This window comes from Macrotis lagotis, chromosome 3 (assembly GCF_037893015.1).
Source record: "Macrotis lagotis isolate mMagLag1 chromosome 3, bilby.v1.9.chrom.fasta, whole genome shotgun sequence".
NCBI lineage: Eukaryota > Metazoa > Chordata > Mammalia > Peramelemorphia > Peramelidae > Macrotis > Macrotis lagotis.
The window spans coordinates 114,869,389-114,897,246 of NC_133660.1; the positions used below are offsets into that span (position 1 = coordinate 114,869,389).

The window sequence follows — 27,858 nt, forward strand, 5'->3', positions numbered from 1 at the left end:
ACCACATAATAAGACCCTGTCAGAAGCTTTTCCTGATCCTGCCAATTATTCCTACTCTCTCCTTTCTCCAGTGATCCTGCCCATACTTATCTGGGTACATGCTGTTTCCCTTCAGTAGAATGTGTTCCTTAAAGAAAGGGAAGGTTTCATTTTTGGTTTTGCATCTGCAGTATCTATCACTGGACCTGGTAGAGAGTAGGTGCTTAACAAATTCTTGCTGGATGAAATCCATTCCCTCTCAAGGGGGTGGTGGGGTGGAAAGTAAGCTGGATTTCAAAGTCAAAAGACTTGGTTTCTTGTCTCTTGTGCTCATTTTACAGATAAAGAAACTGAGGCCAGAGATATGAAGGAACTTATTCAAGACTACACGGGTAATGAATGAGTCAGAGCATCAGCATTGAAGGATCTGAGGAATGTGTGGTACAATGGAAATACCATTGGGTTTGGAGTAAGCTGGTTCAAATCTTGCCTTTGGGATCTCAGATAAGGTACTTGTGATGTCCTCTAGGCATCAGTTTCCTCTCTGTTAAGTGAAAGAGTTGGACAGATAACTTCTAATTTTTTTCCAACTGAATATTATATGCCTATAAAGTTATGTTCAAGGTTCTAGGCTATTTGATACATCTTCCACCCTCCCTCAGTAGAATATAAACTCTTGGAGGATGGGAATACTTTGTGTTGTCAACAATGTTTGGTGTAGAGGAGGCTCTTCATAAATGCTTTCCTAGTTAGAGTGAACTGAACTCAGACTATTTACAATGAATAATATAATAAGGACTTTGAGTAGAGTTATTTCCCTTATTTCCAACCCCTCCCTCCATTGCAATATTGAGTTGATCTCAAGTTTGAAGCAGAGCACCGTGTTATAAAAATGTAAAGCCCTCAGAACCTCTGGCCTGGATGTCTACAACCATCATGTAACTGGGCTCCCAAATTTCCAGGTTCTCCCCTCTTCCATTCATCCTCCCTGCAGCTGACAAAAATCACTTTCCTAAAGCATAAAAGCAACCATGTTATTCACTTGTTTTGGAATCTCTGGTCTGTCTTCTCTAAAATCACATAAATGTTCCTTAGCTGGGCAAATGAAACCTTTCACAATCTGGTTCCAGTCAATCTTTCTAGGTCTGTTTCATATCACTCCCTTTCACATACCCTAGGTTCTAGTCAACTTGCCAACCCATTTCCTACCTGCGGGCTTTGTTCCCAGAATCTGAAATATATTTTCTCTTTCCCCTGTCCTTCAGAATCACTAGCTTCCTTCAAACTCAGCTCTTGAGCTTCTTCCTATGGAAAACCCTTTCTAAGTCTCCTATTAGTGTTCCACTCTGTGTACTTAGTATATCCCCTCACTTGAACATGAGTTTGTTGACAAAGGCTGGTGGGCTTTTATCCTCAGTATCCATAATAGTGTCTTCATAGATGGTAAGAGCTTCATAAATTCTCCTAGAGTCAGACCAGATAGGACAGCAAACACTAACACAGCAAAGGCAAATCATAGAAATGGTAACTAGAATGCCATTCTTCTTCCCCTCCTCCTCTTAGTTTCTTATCCAAAACTTACTTCAATTCCCATGAAGCCTATCTGATTCCCCTAACTCAATGCCCTTGCTCCTCTCTTTAAAGTGTCCATATTTTGCACATATCTTGATTTATTATACTTATGTACATACAACTTGTTTCCCCCTTAGGATGCAAGGTAGTTGAGAGCAGAGGCTGCTTCATTTTTGTCTTTGATGTCTGATACAAAGTCATCACTTAATAAATGTTCTGTTGTTAAACTGAAACTGCCATTTTTGAAGATATTCTGACTTTCATTATAGACTTTTATTATAGAAGCAGGTAGAAGGGAATAGAGCTGATGTGTCAAACTGATAGGCAGAGGAGGGAACTTTTCTAGGTGAAAAGTAAAATCTAGAAAGAAGGAAGATACTGGACAGTTCAATTATCTTTAACACAAGATGAAAGCCTGTTATGTTCAATTATCAGACACTGAAAGGTACTTTATCCATATGGTAGTCTTGGTAAAGAACAAGACAATTTTTGGGAACTCTTCAGAGGTTGAAACTTGTCAGATGGGAAGTTTGTCTTTTTTGGGGGAAGTATCTGAGATGAATGACCGTCTGACTAAACTGTAACAAAGTTGGCTTTAAAAAATGTTTGTTGCCTCCTTTAATGGTGAACTGAAGTACAGGAGACCACTCAAGTGAAGCATGGCTAAGTACATGTGGACCTCCAGGCTGAAGTTCCATAACCTAGCCTTAGGCGAATGCAGTCAAGTCTAATTTTGAGATGTGGTCATCTATTTCCTTGGTAGCTCAGGTAAGACCTTTAGCTTGAAGGATTCTGAACAATGAAATTAAGTGAAGTAAGCCAAGGACGAAGATCAAGGGTGCACCTTCCACTCTTCTGGGAACTTATGCTAAAGGAATATGAATCCTCAAGCTCATCTGTGTCCCAGAAGGAGCTACACCCTTAATGAGACATCTGTGGAACCAGGATCACAAACTGGGCTCCACCAAACTCATGGGTGAGGCCCTCAAGTTTCGGAAGACAGGCCAGGCATCTTTAAAAAGGCTTCACAGAGAAGTCATCCATCTGGGAATCCATTTCAGTGTGAAGTGTTTTATTCCAGTGGCCCTAATTCAGCCCCCAGCAAAAAAGAAATTCATATTAAATTCTACTGCATAATTTATCTAGAGACAAGACTAAACTGGCATAGATTTTCCTGGAAGAAAGCAAGGTCAGGACTGAGGTCATTTTCAAGGAAGTTTGGTGCAGCACAGACTGAAGCTGCTTGTGTTAGGGGAAAAAAGACTTGTTTTCATTGCTCCTGGTCATAAGCACAAATATTCACTCCAAAGACTAAAAATCCCAAGCCAACACAACAGCCTTATATTATGTCATTGTATTAATTTTTTTTTAAGGACAAAGGGGCAAGTTAGGACCAGAGCCTGGCTATGAAGCTTTAATACTGAACTTTCCCTTGCTTTGTAGGTTTAGGCAAAGTCTTTCACATCAACCATTTGGGGCAAGGAAATTAACTCTTTGTTCATACCCAATCCTTCTACATACACATTGCTAATTTTCTTTGTGGTAGGTTTGTTCAGAGAGACCAATGAAAGAAAATAGTCTTAATTAACTTTTGAGAAAATAAGATTTTTTTTTAGGAGGAGCCGGTCCATGAATATAATGGAAAAATTATAGATCCATTAAATAAAAGTGATGAAAATGAATTCAGAGAATCATGATGTTACCAGAAGACCTGATTCAGATCAGCTCACTGGTAGTTAAAATTCCAGATTGGAACAAAATGAAACACTCATAATCCATTTAACAAAAGATTTATTTAGTTGTAGGAAGGCAAAGATCTACGGCAAGGACACCTTGTTAATTCATATTAGTGCAGTTGCTCTGCTCATAATGGTCTGCCCTATTTGGAGTATCAACTTGAAGGACCCACATGTTCAGCAGAAATATTTAACCTTTGAAGGAAAAATAAGGACTTCTTATTTTTCAACTCTCAAACTTAGAAGGACCAATGATTATGCTGTAACAATTGCGTTGCTAAGGACTTTTAGGGGGAATCTAAAATTGTGATTTCCTTGGTGTAGGAAATTTCCAGTGAGGAAATGCTCATTGGATATAAAGCTTCTTCAAACTCTCTCTCTCTCTCTCTCTCTCTCTCTCTCTCTCTCTCTCTCTCTCTCTCTCTCCAAAATTTCTACAAATTCTGAAGATGAAATTGGAGGTAGAGTTTTACTTTTGAAAATTGGAATTAAAATGAGGAATGATTGCTTACTGTCTCAGGGAGGGAAAAGAAAAGGAAGGTAAGAATAGAATTTGAAACTCAAAACTTAAAAAAATATTTAAAAATAGTCTTAACATGTAATTGGGGAAAATAATATATATCTGTATTATATATATTATAGAAAAATTGGGGTTAAAATGGAAATATAGGCAATGTCTTCTTTTGTGTGATAAAACATTGTCCAGATGTGCCAATGTAAAATCACTCTTAGCTTTGAACATAAAAGTATAAAATGTCTAAGTTGCCTTGCTGCTAAAATGGCCATGTATGGTATATTAAAAAGTATAGTTTATTCAAAGAATTATTTTTGTTTAATTTACTTATAAATAGTTTAAGTTTTGTTATAAATGATATGTCAAAGAATCCAGCAGCTCCTGATTTTTGTCAGTTTATGAGAAGCAGGGAAAAACTTGAGAAGTGAAGAAACCATCAATTTTATAGTAAGACAAAGAAACTGATTATGCTTTTTGGATTTCATATCTTCTACATAGTCAAATATATACAATACAGAAAGCACTCAGTTTCAAAAAAGGAACTGAGGGGCTGGAGGAGGGGAGGAAAAAGCCCAACCAAATGAATGCAATTTTTGCCACAAGGAATTTATGTCTCAGTTTTTGAGTGAGGACTATCAGTGATTTCATTGTCCCTACCCCCATCACCCCCCCCCCCAATATTTTATTTATATCATCCTTGAAAATTTTAGAAAATTGATTTGCCTGGATCAAGACAAGTTTTTATTTGCTTGTTTGTTTTTCATTTTTTGATTTGGTGTGTTTCCCAACATTGACTCATTTCTTTCACGTGTTCACTGAAGATTCTAAAGTTGGCAAGGTAAAATAAGGGGTGGAGTCTGTGTGATTCAAAGACCTTGCTCAGTGATACAGAAGAAATAAACATGGAAGAATTCCAGATTATCTTCCTGGAGGATATTTCTTCCTATCCAAACCCTGAAAGGTCTATTCTGCACACAGATCTATTCAGAATATGCCTAAAAGTCATATTCTGCAGTATTCTAAGTATCTTTTGAATACAACATTATATCATATATAATCATATCTATTTCATAATACTGTCAAGTATATTATTAGTCAGGAAACTAGGTGGCACAGTAGATAGAGCTCCAGGTCTGTAGTCAGGAAGACCTGAAATCAAATCCAGTCTCAGACACTTTAAGCTGTATGACTCTTGACAAGTCACTTTACTCTGTATACCTCAGTTTCCTCATCTATAAAATGAATAGAAGGAAATGCCAAACCACTTCAATATTTTTGCCAAGTTAAACGACTTAGCAACAAACATTATTGGTGCTAGCATAATTGATGTTTCTGCCTTTGAATTTTGGAACCAGGTACTACAAAGCAGGACAGACTTTTTTGGGCTTAATGACTACCATGTTGAGTTTAGAGTCATTCCTGCTTTGTTTGAAGATCCAACTCTTAACACTAGTGATGTGACCCTGGGTCAAGTCAATTAAATGCTCTGGTCCTCACATAAGATTTATCTATTAAATCAAAGTTATTGATAGGATTTACTTGCCTAGAAAAACAAAAAACAAAATAAAAACTATAGATCCTTGGAGCATGTGCATATTTTTATTATAAATGTCCTGCCAACAGATAATTTTACATTAAAACCACAGGACTTCAGACTAGAAGAACCCTCATAAACTAGAGGAATTGTTGCCAGAATTATATATATATCTAATAAGTAGTTATCCTGCTTCTGCCGAACCTCTAAGGAGTGGGAACCTCCTGCTTTTGAGACAACCTTCTCTACTTTTGGACAGTTGTGATTGTTAAGAAGTTTTTTTTCTCTTTTCTGGTCTAAAGATGACTCTTTGCAACTTCTATCTATTGTTCTTATTTCTGCCTTCCAAAGTCAAACAAAATAAGACTAAGTTCCTTAGACAGACCTTCAAATGTTTGAAGACAGCTATCTTGTGCCTTCTGTGTCTTCCCTTCTCTGTTAGATATCCATAATGTTTTCAAACAATGTCCTATGAGTTCAATTCAGAGCCCTTTCCATCCTGATCATGTTCCAGCTATGTACAATCCAGAACTGACTACTCTACTCCAGATGTAGATGGAGTATCCACTCTAGATGTGGTATCCCTGGGATGACATACAGAGGACTGCCACCACCTGATTCCCAGAAGCTAGTCTCCCATAAAGTAGCCTAAGGTAACATGGGGGCTGCTCTGTCATACCTACTGGTGTCTAATGCTAAGTCTCCCATTTAGGTCCCCTAAGAAAATATATCATTCATTTCTTACATCCATTTACAGTCATGTTTTCCTTACTTTAGTGGACTGGCTCAGTCCACTGAAATCCCCAGATATTTTGCAGACAAACTGTAATCTAACCGTACCTTCCCCAAGCAGATGACTTTATATTTATCCTTATAGAAATTCATCTTATCAGATTCAGGCCAAAGGTCTTGCCTGTCAAGATCTTGTCTGATTCTCTGTTAGCCAGATGCAAATTTTCTGAACATACAGTCTATTCATTTTAACAAGTGATAGGGTTAGGTATAGATCCTTGTGGGCACATCACTGGAGACCTCTCACCAAGTTGGCATTCAGTAATACCCAGCATTGGGCAACTATATGTTGCAGTAGGTAGAGCACCAGCCCTGGAGTCAGGAGGACCTGACTTCAAATCCAACCTCAGACACTTAATAATTACCTAGCTGTGTGGCCTTGGGCAAGTCACTTAACCCCATTACCTTGCAATAGAAACAAAAAATAAAAATAATACCTAGTATTTATAGAGCACTTTAAGAATGTCAAAGAGTTATATCTATTCCTTTAGATTTTCACAACAAAGCTGCGAGGTCGGTGCTATTTCTATCCTCATTTTACAGCTATGGAAACTGAGGCTGAATGAAATTAAGGGACTTGCCCAGGGTCACACTGTAGCAAGTACCTGAAACAGGATTTGAATTCAGGCCTTCCTGGCTAGTCCTCTATTAGATAACCTTAATGCTAATAACAACTAATTAAATGTAGCCATTTAACCAGTTCTAATTTGCATTATAACCTAGTCCACATCTTTTTTACCTTCTCCATAAGAATAGAATGAAATACTTTATTAAATTTTTCACTAAAAAGATCTGACTAAACTCTATCTGTGATCAGATAGCTCAACGTCATATGGATGACATTATAATCCCTCTTTATGGTTTCCCTTCCTAGATGGTTGTCCACTATCATATCTTCAGTGATTCTTAAAATTTTACCAGGAATCTTCCATCATATAATTTTTAGGAATCACTTTGAGGAAGAAAAGGTTAGGTGGTATCAAGACTCCATAACGTTTTATTTATCTTTTACAGATCTATGATCTCAGAGCTGTGGGTACTTTCTATCTTGTGTAATTTTTTGGTCCATGTTCTTTCTACAAATCTTCCATGGAAGAGTAATCCAATTAACAAGCCAGTCATCTTCTACTCATTTGAGTATCTTAGAGATACCAATGTGACCTTTCCTTGAGTTTTTTTTTTAGGTGATTCTTGCTTCATGATTGGCCCACAATGGGTCCTCCATGGTATCTAATGCTACATTAGGTTCCCTTACTTACACTTACATGTCTTTCTATTGTTCTTTACTATTTTTAATATAATCCATGAAATTAACAAAAATAAAAGCATATTATTCTTTACCCTTAAAGAAAAAAGAAATGATTAAATATTTTAAAAAATAAACAAAACCACTTCTACCTATCTCTTGTTCTCTTTTCAAGTCTTTGGTCTTAACACAATTGGGATTTCCAGTTTATAGATAATAAAACATTAGCTATAAAAAACCAGATCAGTTCCCTCTTTTTTACAGATAAGGAAATAGGTTTAGAGAGGAATGACATTTGTTTCATTTATCAGTTTAGAGAGGAATGACATTTCTGTTTCATTTATCAGCAGAAGCTGAATATCCAAAGCAATATAGGCAGCTTCAGTCCAATTCAATTGACATCCTGCAAAGTGCTCTACTAGATGCTAGAAATACAAAGACTAAAAATGAAACCATCCTTTCCTCAAAGTACTTTTAGTTGTGCCCATATGTCATACTCATAAGTTGAATAAAAGGAAAATTGAGGGAGAAAACTGCAGAGATAAAGAGAAGTTTCAGAGAGAAGGTGACCTCTAAATGAGCCTTGAGAGAAGACAAAGATTCCGTGTGGCAGAGATGAGCAGGGAGTTTATTTTAGGCATGGAGAATGGTTTCTGTGAATGCCAAGAGGAAGAGGGGTGGAGTTTGGGGAATGGCTCACAGCCCAGGTTGGCTGGAGCTTAGACCGAAGGGGAGAGATGAGAGCACAATTGTATAAGATTCAAACTAGGCGTTTGTATTTTATCATTCCATAGGTTTTTGGGATGGGAGTGGCACAGTTCGACCTAAACCTTAGGAAGATTTGGCAGTTCTGAAGAGGATGGATTGGAGAAGAAAGAGACTGGAAGCCAGATTATCAATTAGATTATTAGAATAGTTCAGAGAAGAGATGGTTAAAGCCTGAATTAGGATGGGGACTGAGTGGGGAGAAGAGATGGTGCTGAGATAAAATTGTTCAGATTTGCTAATTGAATTATAAGGAGGAGAAGGAAGAGCTAGGAAGAGCTAGGAGGACTACAATGTTATGACTTGGAGTGACTGAGTGATGGTGCCCTAGAGGATGGGCAGATTTAGGAGCAAAGATGATGAATTCTAGCTCAGAAAGACCAAATGCAAGAAGCCCATGGGACACAGTCAGCAGGCAGCTGACAATGAGCAACTGGAGAAAAGGAGAGATTAGGGCTGACTATATGAATCTGATATTCATCTTGAACCCACAGTTGATGTAATCTGAGTGGGGAGTCTGTGATGAGGAAGATTAGATTTAGGAAAAGCAAGAAAGAGGGAGGGATAAAGGGAGAGGAGACTATGGTGTGAAAGAATGCTAGTTAAAAATTCTGGAAGTGACTTATTCATTTCAGTAATACAATAATCAAAGACAATTCTAAAAGACTTGTGGTGGGAAATACCATCCATATCCAGAGAGGGTACTATGCAGTTTAAATGCAGAACAAAGTTTACTATCTTCCATTTTTAAGTTTTCTTATGAATTGTCATTATTTTCTAATTTTTTTCTTCCATTCAGATTTGATTCTTCTTTCACAACATGATTAATATGGATCTATGTTTAGCATAATTACATATATAGAGACTATATTAGATTTCTTTCTGTCAAGGTAGGGAGGGAGGGAGAAAAATGTAAAACTCAAAACCTTGCCAAAAAAAATGATTGGTGAAAACTACTGTTGCATGTTATTGGAAAAATAAATAAATAAATAAAAATATTTAAAATAAAAGAAAACTCTGTAGTGGTAAATGAGCTAGAAATCTTTAGGTCATAGAAACCGAAGAGACTGACAAATTTAAGACTTTAGGGGATTTGAGGGAACATCAATGTGTGGTATTAAAGTTAGAGGGGTTACAAGTCAGCTGCTGAGTTCTTAGAGAAAGGAGGAAAGAGATCTAAGGCTAATAGATCATATCAATGAGAATCAGAACAGGAGTGAACTCCAAAAGGAGAGTTTAAAGGATGATCGATTTAAATGAGCTTGGAAGGACTTTAGATACTGTTTTAGAGACACCCCCCCCATCCCTCTTCAAAAGTCAAATGGTTTGGGGTGTTTTCTGAATGATTTCAACCCTCATTTTAAATCTAGAGAGACATGGAAACCCAAAGAGATTGTTTGTCCAAGGTCCATGCTGATCAAATAGCAAAGCTGAGTTTGAGCTTAGGTTCATGACTCTAAAGTACCATGTATCAAGACTGCTACAGAGGGATGGTGGCAGAGAGACTGCCTTTTTGTACAATACTATTTTTTTTAAGGATTAAACATTCTATCTTCTCTCTGATGTCAGTTTACACACAAACACATTCTCCAAGATCCTAAGAAATATGGCTTAAAACTATCCCCACCTAAGACACTTCTTTAGGTTTGTTTTTACAATATTTGAACAGTATCCAGTTGTTCTTTTATCATCTCCTAAATCGCCATTTTCTGTAGTGGTGGAAGGAAGTCATACTGGGAAAGAAGTTTTGTTATCAAAACAAAGAGAAAGTTTTAATCAAGGTGGAGTTTCTTGCTTGCCCACTGTGTAGGTTACAGGCTTATGAAAATATTGGGCAAATCCCCCTGTGGCCTTGACTCTGTATGAAGTTCACTTGACAGAACAGAAAGGCTGCAATTCCCACAGAAAACAATTTCATTCCACTGGGCATAAAATCATCTATCAAATGATCAAATCTAGTACCAAAATTAACAACAAAAACCCCAACAAACCAAGATTAATCAATAACTGTCTAGTTATTATGAAGAGTTCAATTTTATTTCTCACACAAAAAAGTTTACAGTACTTGGTACATTTAAGAATGTCACACAGCAATTTTATTGTAAAAGATCATTTGCACAAAGAAACCTGTCGAGCAGGAAACTTTTGTGTGGGGGAAGCATAACAATTTAAAACAAAAGAAAGAAATACAATTATCTTATAAAACAGGAAAACTGATTATCACCACTTCATTATTTTGTCTTAATAGCATTTACATATTAATTTCTGGAAGATTTTGAGTTTCAAATTTTTCTCCTTTTCTCCCTCCCCAAGACAGTGAGCAATCTGATATAAGCTTACTTCATTATTACTTAGGGAAATGTTGCTAAGTCTAAATTACTTGATAAAACTACAGACTTTTTTCTCCCAATAAAAATCTGTAATAATAATAATGATGATGATGTAAAAGTAGAAGAGAATTTGTGATTAGAGAATAAACATATCCAATTAAAATGGAAGCGCCAAAGACAATATATGACCCTTCTACTTCTCTTTGGCTAAAGAGAGATGATGAAGGCTTGAGTACTCAGTTTTTATAACTGTATTGAAAGTTTAATAATGAGTACCTTTGCAGGAGAAAATTAGGAACATGCCTAAACTAGAAATATTGTATTTTTCTCTGAGAAAAAACTTACTTGAACTAATAAGAAATGAAATAAAATGTATTACAGTGAACAATACTGGATTTATAGTCAGAGACCTTAGACTGAATCCCTGGTATACCTGTGTAACATGGGGCAAGTCACTCAACCTGAGACAGAAGTTTCTTTACCTGTAAAATGATATACAGATACCTAAGGTCCATTCAGACTCCCAAGTTCTATGTTAACAGAAAAAAACTCAGTCTTCAGTCAGAGGGTGTCTGACTTGGGACTTAGGTCCAGTTGTTATTATCTTTGCAATTCATCTTCCTTAACTATGCAGAGATGTTTAGAGATAATCTTTAAGGTTTGTGAAGGGATAACATTTTATATTTTATTTTTGTTCCTTGTATTTTTTTTTCATAGCAATGAATATTTCCACCCAGGAAAACTCTACAGAATAAAAAAAGGTTCCTTGTAATGTCTTTTATTAAGTGGGACAACCAACTTCATTTAGTTTTATTATACATTTCATTTAATTACAGAGTATCATTTGATCTTGGAGTTACTAAATTCTTATTCACAATCCTAGTTTTAAAACAATTTAGTTATAAGACAATTTACTATAACAATGAGCACTTAGAATTACTTTTTCAATAGAAAAGAGCTTGCTTGAAAGTATCCTTAAATATTTTAAACTTAATGGTACAGTGTAAGGAACATTGGCTTTGGGGTTGGAAAACCTGGTTTCAAATCCTGCCTCAGCCATTTATATAACCTAAGACTCACCATTTAACCTGTGGGCCTGAGTTTCTTCATCTATAAAGAGAGTGGATTAGATGACCCAGAGGCCCCTTCCCCAGTTCTACATCTATGATCTATGAAAGCACATGTTGAAAGCTAAAGGTGAACTGTCAAGTCAGGTCTCTGTATGCAGACAAATGAACTTGCTAAAAAAAAATACCTGGCATTGACATTGCCAAGATATTCTTTGCCTATTATTTTTTATTATAGATATTTCAATATTCAATTATCAATAGATATTTCAAATGATTTTAACTTCATACTGTTAATCTTTGTGGCTTATTAGTTTCAAGGCTAATACATTTTCTCATGAACTTCATTATATAAAAATGTACTATATCACTTCTGATATAGGCAACAAATTTATTATGTGATTTAAGCTCTGTTAAAAATTTTTTTCAAGGTAGAACTTTCTGCCTATTATTGGTTCTTAGTAAAAAATGGCCCTGAAGCAAGAGAGGATTGTAGGTTACCAGGGAGTAGTATCATTTTATCCCTCCAGCCAGAATAAGTCCTAAAATAGCAACCAAAAAGGTGGCATAGAACTCTTACTAGGGATATGGGAGTTATGATTTGTTTCAAATTATGTTCTTTTCCTTGAAAAAGTTTTTAACTGAGTCTGCGAAGGGCTTTTTTTTTAAATGAAGGAGATGGGAAAGGTCCTTACTTTATTTATATATATCACAAAATTCTTATTCTTATAGTTTAGAATCTAAACAGATTTTAAATGACAGGTTGTCTTTAAGTCAATTTATCTAAGATAGATAAATTTATAATGGCAACATTAGATATAGTTCATGCACACTAGAATTAAAAATAACTTTTTTGGGCAGCTAGGTGATGCAGTGGATAGAGCACCGGCCCTGGAGTCAGGAGTACCTGAGTTCAAATCTGGCCTCAGACACTTAATAATTACCTAGCTGTGTGGCCTTGGGCAAGCCACTTACCCCATTTTGCCTTATAAAAACCTAAAAAAAACCAAAACAAAACCAAAAAACTTTTTCTTTGAAAAAATTCACTCCAAGATAAGTTTAATTACATACTCATAAATCAAAGGACTTAATGTGATTTTACTGAGGAAGTCAAGAGGACTGGAGTTCAAATCTGGCCTCAGACACCAATTAGTTGTGTGACCTTGGGCAAGTCATTTAACCTTGATTGCTTCACATCTAGGGTCATCTCCAGTTGTCCTGATTCATAATTGATCACTGGATCCAGATGGCTCTGGAGGAGAAAGTGAGGCTGGTAACTTAGCACAGTCTCCTCTCACTCAATCCAATTCGTTTGCTTGCCATGATATCACTTCCCTGATGTCATGGTCTTTTTTGAGAATGAAAGACAAACATCATCATCATCAATAATTTGGGTAAGTTTTTGAAACACAATCAGTTATAAGTTTTGGAAATCTTGGTTTCTAATGTTTAGATTTTTGCTGAATTTCTTCAAATAGGATTTTTTTTTTAGGTTTAAGTTTCTTTTCTCTGTATAGTCTTCATTCTAGATCAGAAGACCTGTGTATTTTTCATGAATAATTTAGATTTTAAGGGAAGAGTTACCATTTTTTTCTTATATTTATTCCTTAACAGATGTGTATATGTATATATATATATGTGTGTGTGTGTGTGTGTATGTATATGTGCATATGAACATACAATTTAACTTTTCCCTATTTCTGTCCAAATGATTCTTTTCTTCCCTTGGTTCAATTTATTTTTTTAAGTTTAAAAACTAACCATGAAGCTGCTTTATGTAATTCATCTACCTTCATTTTAATGAGGACAGGTGGTGAAGTGGATAGAGCACCCAGAATGGAGTTGGGAAGACCCAAATTCACATCTGCTCTCAGATACCCAGTAGCTGTGACTCAGCTTCCCCAACTATAAAGTGGAGATAACATCTTCCAGGATTGTTGTGAGGGTCATATGAGATAATGACTGTAAAGTATTTCAGTAGAGTGTCTGGCACATAGTAATCACTATATAAATGATAGTTATTCTTATTTGCAGATGATGTTTACACAAACATCAATAATTATATATTTAAAAAAGTAATTTCTCATGAAACAATTCAACAATGAAGTCAATTTTTACTATGCTAAAATGACATCTAAAGACACTCCTCAAAGGAGAGTCTAAGTGAGAGAAAACAATTACTCAAGAAAAGAAAGTAAATTTAAATCAAGGTTGAAGAATTTTTCCATACTTAAAACATAACATACCCAAAGAAGGCATTTCAAGATGAAGGTGGGAGGTATACTGGTCCTAAGGGTATCCATGTTTTAAACCAGCAAGAGTCAAGAAACAAGCTAGTGCAGTAAACATCTTTAATAAGAATACAAAATTCACAATGGAGGCACATTCTGGGGAATGTAAATGAACTATTTGCCAGAAGAATAAACTAAGGCTCTGTCAGAATACAAATATATAGTAAGGAATGATTTAAGATAGGATTGTGGTTTACATTGTGTTAGGCATTGAAAACCAGCATAATAACTCAAGATCCCTTTCAGCTGAAAGGCATTTGAACATATATAACAAATCATATAGTTGACATAGTTGTAAATAACAAGCAATTTTTGAGTACTTCATTTCAACACAAAATAAATGAACATCTGCAAGAGATACCTCTCAAAATAATATTAATTTATAATGTCTATGATAAAAACTTAACAGAGAATTTACATTTAATAAGGATTACACTACTGATGAAGGAAAACAAGACAGGTCACTCACAAGAAGTCAACACTGGTCAACAACTAAGAGATTACTGGGTTTCCTTACTGTCTTTTTTCTCCTTCCTTCTACTCCCAAACTGCACCCTCCCCCCCCATCAAAAAGGAAAAAAAATGCCCTTCCACTTACTATTCCTCTAAAGGAATCACATTTTAAAAATGATTTTCCATAAACTTTAAAACTTGGTTTAATGAGTACAAAGAAACTCAACATTTCTACAGTGCCCCTTTCTGCTAGAGAGACAGACATATAGCAAACATTATTTGGAAGGGGCTACCCTGTGGAATATGTACATTGGTTCAAAGAGAATTATTGTATTTAAGAAGGCACTTTTCTGTGATTTAAGGCTAGTGTGGCGTTTATTATAGTGAAATCTGTTTAGGAATCTATTGAAAGGGCAAGACTACCTAAAAAGTTTTCTATCACAGATTTTTAGACTACAAATGACCAAGAACTTGTATTCCAAAGTTTATCTGTCAAAATGCCAAAGATCAACCAAATGGCAAGTGGGTGGTCCCTTCAAACAAGCAAGTTTCACTTTAAGAAATGTAATCGCTAGTTAGAACCACCAAATCAAAGTCTTTATATAATACATCTTTGATCTTGGAAGCTTCCTGGAAAAGACAGTATGATTCTTGTTTGCTCAAAATTTTTAAAACAAACTTCTAGTGGCACAGTTCCATCCTTAAAGAAAGAACCTGTTGCAATTCCTTAAGTTAATCAACTATCTATTTACAGCTACTTCCTCTAGATGCTGTAGAAATGCCCTAACCTTTTTCTCTGTAAAATAGTATTACTCTCTTCTTTAAAATAATACATGGAAAAGAATCTTTTAAAGATGTTTAATATATTCATATATAAAATATTAGATGTTGATACAAATCATGTAAACCTCCCTTTGGAAAAGTTATAACTGGCCCACATCTTGAGGACCAGAGACCACAAATTTGTATCTTGTCAGTGCAAAGCTATTTTAGATGTTTTCAAATTACAGAAAATAGCCAACAACCCTTGCAATACAAAAGAAGTTCTTCAAAAGAAAAGCTATGTTTGGATTTTATAGAAATTATGTTTACATTACATTTATACCCACCTTCCCACCAATTTGAACAATTCAATTGTTAAAGTATTAAAAGGGAAAAATTTAAAGCTGTTTGTGCAAGAATCAACACAAGGGTCCTCTCCCCCTTTTTCTCCCCCCCTTTTAATTCTTATTGGGTTCTCAGCTGACAATAGGTCTTTTTTTTTCCAGGTCTGATTACTGTTCTTCAAGCCAGGATGGGGCATCCACTCCAGGAGTTTTCAATTTGATGTGGAACTGTTTGAGTGTCTGTTCAAGCTGCTTCTGATTCCCAGCAAAGTAAGCTGTGATGGCATTGTGGAAAAGAACTAGCTGATTGTGCAATACTTTCACCTGTGGACAAAAGCAAAGAGTTAAAAAACCAGATGAACACTGACACTCAACTGGAAGATAATTTATCACCTGCCTTAATTAAGGAGTACAAGGCATCAGCCCTCCTTCAGAAAGTCATTCACTGATGATTTAGTATTCCTCAGTAGCCTGGTAAGATGGCCTGGTGTGGCTAGGGAATCGTCACTGCATAGTTCATGTTTTTCTGGGTATTGACCATTTATAAAAATTAAGAGTACAATTCACTCTTGGATGCATTAATTTCATATTAACTTTGCTGAACTACTCCCAGAAGTGTGGAGGCTGTGGCTGGGTACAGTGCTGCCCACACAACTGCTCAGCCAAATAAAAAGGTCTTCTGCTGAACGAAGGCAGTGTAAAACTGGGGATCGTGGTGCTTTTCAAACCATTTGTAATTACTAGGTCCTTAAAAATTAAGTTATTAAAATGAAAAATTAAATTAATTAAAAATTAATTCTTTTCTTAAAATTAATTTATGTAACTCTTACATGACATTTCATGGCCATAGAACACTTGGTTCTTCCAAGTGAGTTATATTAACACATTTTCCTAAGCCACGGTATTTAACCTAGGGTCTGTTAACTTGGTTTAAAAAATTTTTTTGATAACTACTTCAATATGCTTGGTTTCCTTTTAAATTTTATATATTTTATGCATTTAAAAACATTTTTAAGTATTCACAGTTTCTACCAGACTGTAAAAAAGAGGTTTCTGATCCTATTTAACAATTTAAAGTTAAAAGGGACTACCATATGAACTTTTAAAATTAATATCAATCATTTTACACATAAAAACACACCTGTCTAAAATGAAAGTTTTCTATCTGCTCCCCCCCCAAAAAAATTTCTCACAAAATTTAAAAAGGAAAGATGTACAGTTTTTCCCTAGGAACAAAGAATCTATACTATCAAGGTAGAAACATTTTCATATCAGAAGTCAATGGAATTGGATGAGAGTAGAAAGTTCTGTAAAAAACTCAATGTAATTCAAGAACAATTTGCAAACAACATAACTATACTTTCAATTCTAGGGCCTAAAAGCAAGGTTAAACTGCATTAATCATATAGTTTTATTATACATTTAAAGCTTAGAGAGGCAAATAAATTTTGATTTGTGATTTAATCCCATTTGAAACTAGACCAAGTAATAAAAGGCTAACATACTACATCCACTGTCCCACCTTGCCTTCTAAATAATAACTATGACTCACTGCACCTGGCCAGATGATTTAGTATGACACCACCAAAGAAACACACAAAGCTTCTTTCCTGAAAAGATCCCAGCATCAGAACTCTTCAGAGCTGGCTTTTGTATAATTGCTTTGAAAGGCTTGGGGGGAGGGGAGAGGGAGAGAGGAAAGTGATGGTCGGGGCAACGGCTGGGAAAAAAGATGAACTTTGGACATAAAAGAAGTTGAGACATGTAGCTCCCCCACCCTCAACTTAGGAAAAGTTTGTCTTCTAACAATTTATTTTAAGATTGGTTGTTTAGAACTTAGAAACTTCTCCTAGAAACAATACTGTTGGAGTTGGTTAGATTTTTTTTCTGGTTATTATACAAAAACTGACCTAGAGCACTCTATTAAGAGACAGTAAAATGTAAACTACCAAATCAAACAATGTTTATATGGAAAATGCGTCCAGAAAGTCAATTTATGGTGCCACCAAGGTTGTCCCTCTCAATTCAGAAGTGGAAGTAGGTACTCTAATGGTCATAAGCCCCTGAGGGTGGCTTCTAATGGCCAGCTGGAAAGGCAGAAAAGATGAGGAGGCAGCTGAGGTTTGGTAATAAAGTGTTCATCAGGGATACTGATTCTCTAATTACCTTTAAAAAAATTATAGGAGCTACAAGATTGATTGCTCTTTCTGTTTTCTTGCCCTCTGCCACCACCTGTTGCTTCTGATAAAGGATTTTTTAAAAAATCTTCTTGGCCTATTGAGTACATTTTTTAAAAAGGATTTTGAAGGGAAATTGAAACAATCAATCAACAAGAATTTTATTAAACACTGTTTACATGGGAGGTGCTGGGGATGCAAATACAAAAAATAAAACAAATCCTACACTTAAGCTTATATTCTATTTGGGCCAAGAGGTGGGGGCAGCAAGGTCTAAAAATAAGCATATACAGAATAAATTTAAGCTAAATGTAAGGCAGTTAAGTAAAATGGAGTTAGGGGAGGGCAGGCACGGGGGGGTGGGGGGGGGGGGGGGGGAGATCAGGAAAAAAGCACACAAAATTACAGGAGGAACAGCAGTGATGAAAGGGAAAGGGGAGGAGTAGTTTTGGAGATTTACCCTCCTTACCTCTTCCCTCCTATTAGGACTGCCACTAATGAACCCAGGTGAAGTGGGGGAGGCACAAGAGTATCTCTAGAAGCAAGAAAGGGGAGGGGGAAGGGAAAGGAGGGTGGTAGGAAAATAAGTTAACTCAAAAGCCTGCAAAAGGATGTATGTTGAAAACTATCTTTGCATGTAATTTGGAAAGAAAAATAAAGTAAAATAAATATAAACCAGTAACTGCACTATACATAGAAATCATCAATTTCATACATTTGTACAAACAGAAAAATATATTACCTTGGATTGGGCTGAGAGGTACTCTAGTTTCTGGGGACATTTATTTCCATTTCTATGCAATATTAGGCAAACAAATACTGTTTTTTCTATTTCAAAAGGCAAGGGAAGAGAGCTTGAGCAGCTGAAATCAGAGATGAAGCTATAGTACAGGACAAGTCTGTGCATTTTAATCTGAAAACGTTTAACTGGGGATCATGGTCTGAGTCATCTCAGTTACAGTCACATTGTCAACACCGCACAGCTTGGATCCACCTTTAATTTTAGTGAATTACTTTATGTATCTCAGAGGAATCTTTTGTGCGTGGAAAAAAAAAAATCCATCCTCCAAATAATACCTGATAAATGTGATCCAGTCAGTAAATCAACAGGCAAGAAATGTCATTATGATCAACTTCTACTCTGCTGAACCCAAGTGAGTAGAAGAGGAGGACTGGGAGGTGTGGGCATTCCTGCAACTGCATCACAAACCCTGAGAAGAGAAGGGTGAGCTCTCTAACTCTTCAAGCCTTGGGGTAACACTCTTGGTTCACCCCAAGGACTCAAAACAAAGTGTTCCTTTCCTTCTTCCTCTGATAGGACAGCAGATAAGAGGTATCTGAAGAGGAGCAAGCTGGGAGTTAAAATGCATCATGGAGCAACATGAAAACTAACAGCCATATGTACAATTAAATAACAAGTGTTAGGGGATCCTAGAGGCTGAAAGCCTGATGAACTGCCTCTAAGGTGGCCCAATCTCTCTCTCTCTCTCTCTCTCTCTCTCTCTCTCTCTCTCTCTCTCTCTCTCTCTCTCAGCAATGGGGTTAAGTGACTTGCCCAAGGTCACACAGCTAGGTAATTATTAAGTGTCTGAGGCCAAATTTGAACTCAGGTCCTCCTGACTCCAGGACCAGTGCTCCATCCAGTGCACTACTTAACCGCCCCTGGATGGCCTAATCTCAAATGAAACTCTTAAATCTGGAAAAGACAGGGCTAGAGTTCCATAAGGTAAGCAGTTAACACAAGGAATTTTTAAATATTGAAAAAAAAAGCTTTATTTTTCACTGTAGATATTCATTTGCATTGGCTAAGAATGGTGGTAAGCTAATATAAATAAACAAATAACCATGTAAAAATACTCCTTTGTTGCTCAGTCCACAAATATTTATGTTATAAATCAAGACCCTAAAGGTTAAGATGGGGGGGAAGGAGCTCCACTTTTTTCAGTCCTGCCTGGGGCACACAAATGTCTGGTTAATAGCTCTGCCCAATAGGACTCCTCTGAAATTATGCATTCTTTTTGTCAAGGATTTTGAGGAACTGCATAGATGTTTTAAATGAGCTAAGTAAACTCTAATACACAAATGTAATGGAATATTATTTCATTGTAAAAATCAAGAAAGTTTATATAAGGGTTGATCCAGAGTGAAGCCAATAGAACCAAGAAAATAATATACAAAAGCATACAACAATGTAAATGGCAATAAGAAAATTGTAATGACCAAAATCAAAATCCAGGAAGAGTATAGAAAGTACATTTCCAGGCCTTTGTTTTTTTTTTTAGGTTTTTGCAAGGCAAATGGGGTTAAGTGACTTGCCCAAGGCCACATAGCTAGGTAATTATTAAGTGTCTGAGGCTGGATTTGAACTCAGGATCTCCTGACTCCAGGGCCGGTGCTTTATCCACTACACCACCTAGCCACCCCATTTCCAGGCCTTCTTTACAGAAATGTAGGACCACAGTTGTAGTAATACTGCAGATGATGCTGGAAGCTATTCATGGGTCAGCTGGTTTGTGAAATTATTTTCTCTTTTTCCCCCTTTTAATCTTTGTTACAAGAAAGGCTAGTAATCAGGGAGATTGGGAGGAGTCCAGTTGGAAATGAATGTGATATCTAAACAAAGACATATAAAACTCTAATTTAAGATCATAAGTAGGGTAAACATTACAAAGGCAGAGTAGGTGAGATTTTTAAGGATGAAAGGAAAGTCTCTGGTTCCCCCTAAAACAGTTCCTTCAAAAAAAACCCTGACTAATGATAATTCCAGCTAGAGAGCTTCACTTTTTAATCCTAATGACTCCATACATTTTAAAATACAAACATTTAGCATAATTTACATTTTTTTTGGTCTGGAGAGGAAGATCCAGAGAGAGGGGAAGAAAGGAAAGGGGGGCTCTGAAGGCCCTGGGGAAAGAGGGCAGGGGAAAAAAATCTGTTTTACTCAAGCCTAGGTGCCCACAATATTAATGTACAGCAGAAAGAGGGCAGGTATCATGGAAACCATGGAAGGAAGTTGGAACAAGAAGCTGGGTTTGATTTAGGTTTATGGTAAGTTAGAGCACTCTCTACTTAAATAAAACCCTCAACTATTCACAGACATATTCTTCATAAATTAACTGTTTCACTTAAAATGAATCTTAATTTTAAATTTTCTTCTCAGGTTGTAATCATTTCTGCCCTCATAGCCTTGGAGTGGCAAAGACCTCTGCATCTGCTCTCCAATTCAAATCATCTCATCATTGGCTCTCAGGCTGAGCCTGCCTGGGACCAAAAGCAAAACCCCCAAACCTTACATTTTCCCTCTTCAAATGAAGTTTTCTATATAAAGGAGGCGGGGGAGAAAAGAGAAACAAACATTTTCTAATGTGGGGGAGGGGGAGAGAGAGAGAGAGAGAGAAACAATTCATTCTATTTGCTGCTTTTTTTGTTAATAAATAGCTGTTCTGTGTCAGAAAAAATCTTTTGTTTCACCTACTCAAGTGCCTCTTGTGAACCGCAGAGGGAACCAGTGATGCTGCCCAAGATGACGGAACGCCTGGAGACCTCCAAGGTGACAGTTCCATCTAGCAATGTTGCTTTGCATGCATTCCTTCATATCACTGAGCCTCAGTTTCCCTTCCCATTTAAAACGAGGTTAGAGTAGATCTAGCTAAAACTACTCTTTCATGAGTTCTGTCTGTGAAAAGACTGGCTCCCAAGCAGGATGTACATTTTAGAACCTTTAATGGAGGTTTCCTTTTTCCTCTAGGAAAATTTATCCAAATTTATTCCTAAGAAAATTTCTCTCACTTAGGTAACCATGTGCATGAGAAATACGGATGAACTAATGGTTCAGAGAACTGGTTCTGGAATCAGGAAGAGCTGGGTTCAAATCTAGCCTCTGCTAGTGTCTATATCCTGCCTGGTAGCTTGTTTCTCATATGTCCCAGGAGGCTGGACTGCGGGCTCCTCCAGATTCCATGATCGTGCTCCTTATTCCAGGTGTTCAGAGGGCTTTTCTTAGCGTTCACATTCAGGACAGTCTCCTACCTCTCAGGAGGTTTAATTTAGGGACTGAACCAGCAGTCTGGAAAAGGCCTAGAAGAAAGGGACACTAATGTGCTGATTTTTTTTTTTTTAGGTTTTTGCAAGGCAATGGGGTTAAGTGGCTTGCCCAAGGCCACACAACTAGGTAATTATTAAGTGTCTGAGGCTGGATTTGAACTCAGGTACTCCTGACTCCAGGGCCCGTGTTCTATCCACTGCACCACCTAGCCGCCCCTAATGTGCTGATTTTGCTGACATTTGAAGACCTTTCCAGATCTTATCTAGATGGAAATGGTGGGAAAAGATTTACTTGTGGCTGGTGAAGACTTGACACAATGCAAATAAAGCCTAGACACTGTGAGGAAAGAGAAAGAGAGAGAGAAAGAGAGAGAGAGAGAGAGAGAGAGAGAGAGAGAGAGAGAGAGAGAGAGAGAGAGAGAGAGAGAGAGAGTGAGTGAGTGTGTGTGTGTGTGATCCCTAGACTTGTTCTCTTGGAAACCATGAGAAGTAAAGTGACTTTTTAGGGAGGAATTCTAGTTTTAAAAACACAAGGATATGCTATCTATTTACCTAAACAAACACTTGTGAAACTTAGCTGAAATGGATATGTGGAACCCCTCAAGCCAGGTCCTAGGGAGCCTCTTTCACACCTTCAACGGACAGTTTCGTGTCTGAATTCTAGTCACTCTTCCACCAAATAAACTTTTTACACTGTCTCAAACTCCCTGTTTTTCATATTATACCAAAGCTGACACATCTGGATTCCAAAAGGCTGACATGCAGCATTTCTGCTAGTACTTTATAGATACTGAACATTACATAAAAATCCTGCTCGATCCTAGATCTAACACAAAAAGCAAAATGCAAAGTTGGTACCTCATACCAACTTCAACATGCAAAAATAAAAAATTCAGAGATCAGAATACAATGAAATCATTTTACTTTGAATCAATCCCCCAGATCATCTCTGAACAGAAACATACTAAATTTGGCATCAGGAGAAAACTAAGCTTTTCTGAGTATAATCTTTGTAGTCTTTGTTAACGGAGAAGTGACACCATAACATGCAACAATATGTAGAAGACTGGTGCTATTCTGAATGCAGCTCTGCCCAGCTAGCACTGAGAATACTGTGCTTTTCAAAATAAATTCTAGTGGATATTTTTTAGTTTTATATCACCCAAATTTCCCCCATATCTCTATCCTACCCTCTTCTCAGAATATGATTCCATTGTATTAAGATTTTAATTTTCACTGTTATTATTACACAAGAGGGTAAGAGTATTGTTCAGTAGAAAGTAGAAAGAGTGGACTGGACATGAGAAGATACATTATGTTGGGATCTTGGATAAGTCATTCTACTTCTCTTAGTCTGTAAAACTGGGTTAATTCAGATGTGCTCTAAGGTTCTTACAACTCTACTTTTTCAAATTAATAATTTTTAGGGAAGGGTTAATTTGATGTTACATAAATGAGGTGTTAATTTCTATTACTATGACCATCCTATAACACTAATTTCTTACCAGCATCAACAAAATTAAAATAAAACTAATAATAATCTAATTGTATTCATAACAGTTTCACTTCACTATTGATATTGTTAAGGACAAACAACTAAAAAATCAAAACAATGAACAACTTTAGCAAAGTTGCAGTATATAAACAAACCCACATAAACCATTAGATTCCTACATGTTATTAACAAAATCTAGCAGGAAAAGATAGAGAAATTACATTTAAAATAATTAAAGACAATATAAAATACTTGGGAGTCTACCTGCCAAAATAAACCCAAGGACTATATGAACTTACAAAACTTTTCACACAAATAAAGACATAGCTACTGAAGAAATATTAATTGCTCATGGGTAGGCTAAGTCAATAAAATAAAATGAAAACTATACTCAAGTTAATTTACTGATTTAATGCCATACCAATCAAACAAGAAAAGAATTATTTTATAGAGCTAGGAAATATATAAACAATTCATCTGGAAGTATAAAAAATCAAGACAAAAAATGTGAAGGAAGGCAGCCTCATAGTACTAGATTTCAAATTATATTTCAAAGGGCTAATCAGGAAAACAATCTAATACAGGCTAAGAAACAGAACAGTAGATCAGTGGACTAGTTTAGGTACACAAAACACGGTGGCAAATGACCACAGTAATCTAATGTTTGATAAACTGAAAGACTCAAGCTTTTTGAGTGAAGAACTTACCATGGAAAACTGGAAAGCAGTTTGGCAGAATTCAGGTATATAGCAACATCTCACATTGTATCAGAAAATAAGTAAAAATGGATAAATGATTTAGACGGGGGCATGGGAAAATTTACCTTTCAGATCTATGAATAAGAAAAGAGTTTATGACAAAAACAGGAGATAGAGAAGATCATGGAAAGTTAAATGCATAATTTTGATTATGTCATATTAAAAAAGGTTTTGCACATATTCTTTGATCCAGCAATAACCACTACTAAGTCTGTATCCCAAAGAGATCATAAGAAAGGGTAACAAAAATCTGCATTTACAAAAATATTTAGAGCAGCTCTTTTTCATAATGGCAAAGAATTAGAAATCAAGGGGGTGCCCATCAACTGGGGAATGGTTGAACAAATTATGGTATATTAATGTGATGGAACACTATTGTTCTATAAGAAATCATGAGAGGCAGGACTTCAGAAAAGTCGGGAAAGACTTACATGAACTGATGCTGAGTGAGATGAGCAGAACCAGAACACTGTACACTGTGTGATGATCAACTATGATGGACTTGCTTAACCCAGCAGTACAATAATCAAAGAGAGTTCTAAAGGACTTGTGATGGAAAATGCCAGAAGGAAGGAACTATGAAGTCTGACTACAGACCAAAATTTACTACTTTCAATTTTTAAAATTTGTTTTATTTTATTTTTCCCCTTCATTTTTTTCTCCCCTTTGTTATTTTACAACATAATTAATATGGAAATATATTTAACATAGTTATTCATGTATAATCTATATTAGATTGTTTTCTGTTGGGGGGAGGGAAGGAGAAAAATGTAAACCAAAACCTTACAAAAAATGATTGGTGAAAACTATCTGGGTAGTAGTTGGAAAAACATATAAATTTTTTTTAAAAGGGAAAAAAGATTTTGCACAAGTACAATGAATGCTATCAAAATGAAGGAAAACAGGAAACAGAAAAAATTTTCAGCAACTTCCTCTGATAAAGGCCTCATTTCTTAAATATATAAGAAATGGAGTCAAATTTATGAAAATAAGAGGCATTCCTCAATTGATAGTCAAAACATGAACAGGAATTTTTCAGAAGAAAAAAATCAACTCTATCAACATAAAAGCCTCTAAATCATTATTGTCTAAAGAAATGCAAATTAAAACATCTTTGAGATTCATCTCACACCTATTAGACTGGCCAACAGAATAGGAAAAGAAAATGATAAATGCAGATGCAAATGTGGAAAAACTAATCCTCTGTTGCTAGAGTTGTGAACTGGTCCAACCATTCTGGAGAATAATTTGCAACTATGTATGGTCAAAGGGCTATAAAACTGTACATTTCATGAAGAAAATACCATTCCTGGGTTTGATCTCTTAAAGAGATCAAAGAAAAGGGCAAAATATACAAAAATAATTATAGTAACTTCTTTTGAGGATTGGAAGTTAAGAGTAGGATGGATTCAGAAAAACTTGGGAAGTTTTGCATGAATTGATGCAGAATCAGGAGAACATTGTACTTAGTAATAACATTGTGAAGATGAACTGTGAATTGACTTAGCCAGTCTGAATAATCAAATCCAAGATAAATCTGAAGGACCCATGTGAAAAAATACTATACATCTAAAGACAGAACTGATGAACTTGGAGTTTAGATTGAAGAATGCTTCTTTTCACTTTTTTTTTTTGCAACATGGCTAATATGGAAATGTTTTACATGATTTCACATCTTTTATCGATATCATATTGCTTGCCTTCTCAGTCTATGGAAGAAGGGCATGAAAGAGGGTGAGAATTTGGAACTGAACATTTTAAAAAATGAATGTTAAATTTTTAAAATAAAATTGGGAAATATTTAACAAAATAAATGAAAAAAGGATAAAGACTGTAAATAAGCCATTAAATTAGATTCAGAGATCATTAGTAATTTTGGAAAGAGCAGTTTCAAGATGAATGATGAGTTTGAAAGCCAGATTGTAGAATTAATATTAGAGTGATAGGAAAGTAAGTGGAGGTACTAACTACAGACAGGTCTTTTCAAGGGGGTTTTCCAAAGGTGAATCATGGGAAAACAGCCAGAAGGGATAGACAATCAAATGAGGTTTTTTTGGAGGATGGGAAGAGCTATTGGAAGTCAGTAGATAGGAAGAGAGTGAAGATTAGTGAGATATTGATTTTTTTAGGTTGTTTAATGAATATTGATGTCTGCAGTAATTATTATGACATAGTAAGAAAAATGAACCTAAGACTTGGAAAGAAACTTAAGAGTTAAGCTAGTCTAGATCCTCTACAGCAGAGAAAACATGCTTCTAAGACGTTGCTAAGGTCAGTCCCTAATAGGATGGGTTAATACGGTGGGTTTTGTACCCACACAATCTTTCAAAGCAAAATTAAACTACATCTGGAATAATGTGCACTCTAGATGAACCATTTAGGAATGATTTCAAATGAGTTTTATAGTATAAAGGAGTGGAGAAAAGAAGAATGGAGAAGCATTACCTACTTCACAATTTGCCTAGAAGCTTAGGTGAGGTAAAATACCCAAACCTAAGCTTTCTAAAGAACAATTGTAACTGGGCAGCTAGGTGGTGCAGTGGATAGAGCACTGGCTCTGGAGTCAAGAGGACCTGAGTTCAAATGTGATCTCAAATACTTAATAATCGCCTAGCTGTGTGACCTTGGGCAAGTCATTTAACCCCATTGCCTTAAATAAATAAAATAATAAAAAATATTAAAAACAATTGTAGCCAACTTAAAATATAAAAAAAAAGATCAACCAAATTCAGAGCAGCCCAGAGTATAATTTTTAGAGTAATGTTTGCTATATGCAAAAAATACTTTTAATGTTGACTGGAAGTATTCATCAGTAATGAAGGAGAGAACAAAAAAGGTTTAAAATATAAATTAGGTGAGATAAATTCTAAAGCTATACTGATAGTTGTACCACATGGAACAGTCTGAAAACCTTTGTGTTATGCATAGTTAATGACTTTTAAAAGAAGTCTTAAGACATATACTGTGTGACCCTTAGACAAGTCACTTAATGTTTTAGTACCTTAAGCAATTCTCTAAGAGGCTGGTCTGCATTGGAAAAGGGAGTTTATTCCCATAAACTCTGTTATAACAATGAAATTACAGGTCTGTTTTGTTTTGCTTTGTTGAAGTTGTAGAGCTACACAAATTATCATTAATTCTTAAGCACCAAAGCTATAAATTGCATTTTCTTCCCACCCACTTGAGCTTTTTTACCCTGGTCTAATTTAGATAATTAGTACACACACACACCCCCCACTTCCTGATAGATATTCATATAGTATGTGAATGTGGGATATAAATGTTAAATGCTTCACAAAAAATTACTAGTTATCTCTATCACTGAGCTTGTAAGGTACTGTTTGTGTTATCTATAGAAATACTAAACTGAGGCAAATACTTCAGTTTTTTGGGCATATCCAGTTCACACAAGTTTAGAAATAGTCCCTATTATGTTAAATACTCTGTTGCTTCTTAAACACAAAGTTGGGACAATGATGGCAGCTTCAAAGCTCTTTATTATTTCTCACTTTCCAGTAGATAAGGGAGCAAGATAACAGCACATACAAAAAGCAGTATATCATTCTGAGGCTTCCATTAGCCACATGATGTATAATTTTATTAGTCCATTAATATTTTTGGAACTACCTGTCATATCAGAGCAACCTTGAGTTGGGAAAGAAGAGAAGGAGGATCAGAAATATGGGTGTAGGCACTGTGAGAGGAACAAGGGAAGCAAAGACAAATAGGAACTACAAGTGGGGGTGGAAGAATAGATTTTACTTTCCTGACTCACAGAGATGTTTCAACATATCACTGACAATCAAGGTAAGAAAACAGGAAGTCACAGAAAAGATGGCAGCTCTTTATTCTGAAAAGTTTCTACTTTTTTTTTTCTCTTCAAAATTTGGGAGTTTATTTTTAAACTTTATTTTATTTTTAATTTATTAAATAAAGCAAGCATTTCTGTAAAATAGTAAAATAAAAAAAGATGATTGTATATAACAGATTCACAGTTTC

At 35.8% G+C, this 27,858-nt stretch overlaps 1 protein-coding gene across 3 annotated transcripts in view; it reads right to left on the reverse strand.

The window, feature by feature from the left end:
* Positions 1-10,013: 10,013 nt before the first annotated feature.
* The window catches only part of ARFIP1 (ARF interacting protein 1), a 136,512-nt gene continuing 118,667 nt past the window's right edge, over positions 10,014-27,858 (reverse strand). The window contains exon 8 of one of the 3 annotated variants that reach the window (XM_074229124.1): positions 10,014-15,709. In XM_074229124.1, coding sequence (XP_074085225.1) covers positions 15,554-15,709 — 156 coding nt within the window. In that variant the 3' untranslated portion in view covers positions 10,014-15,553. The remainder of the gene's footprint in view (positions 15,710-27,858) is intronic. The other 2 variants (XM_074229123.1, XM_074229125.1) reach the window with 2 other exon arrangements.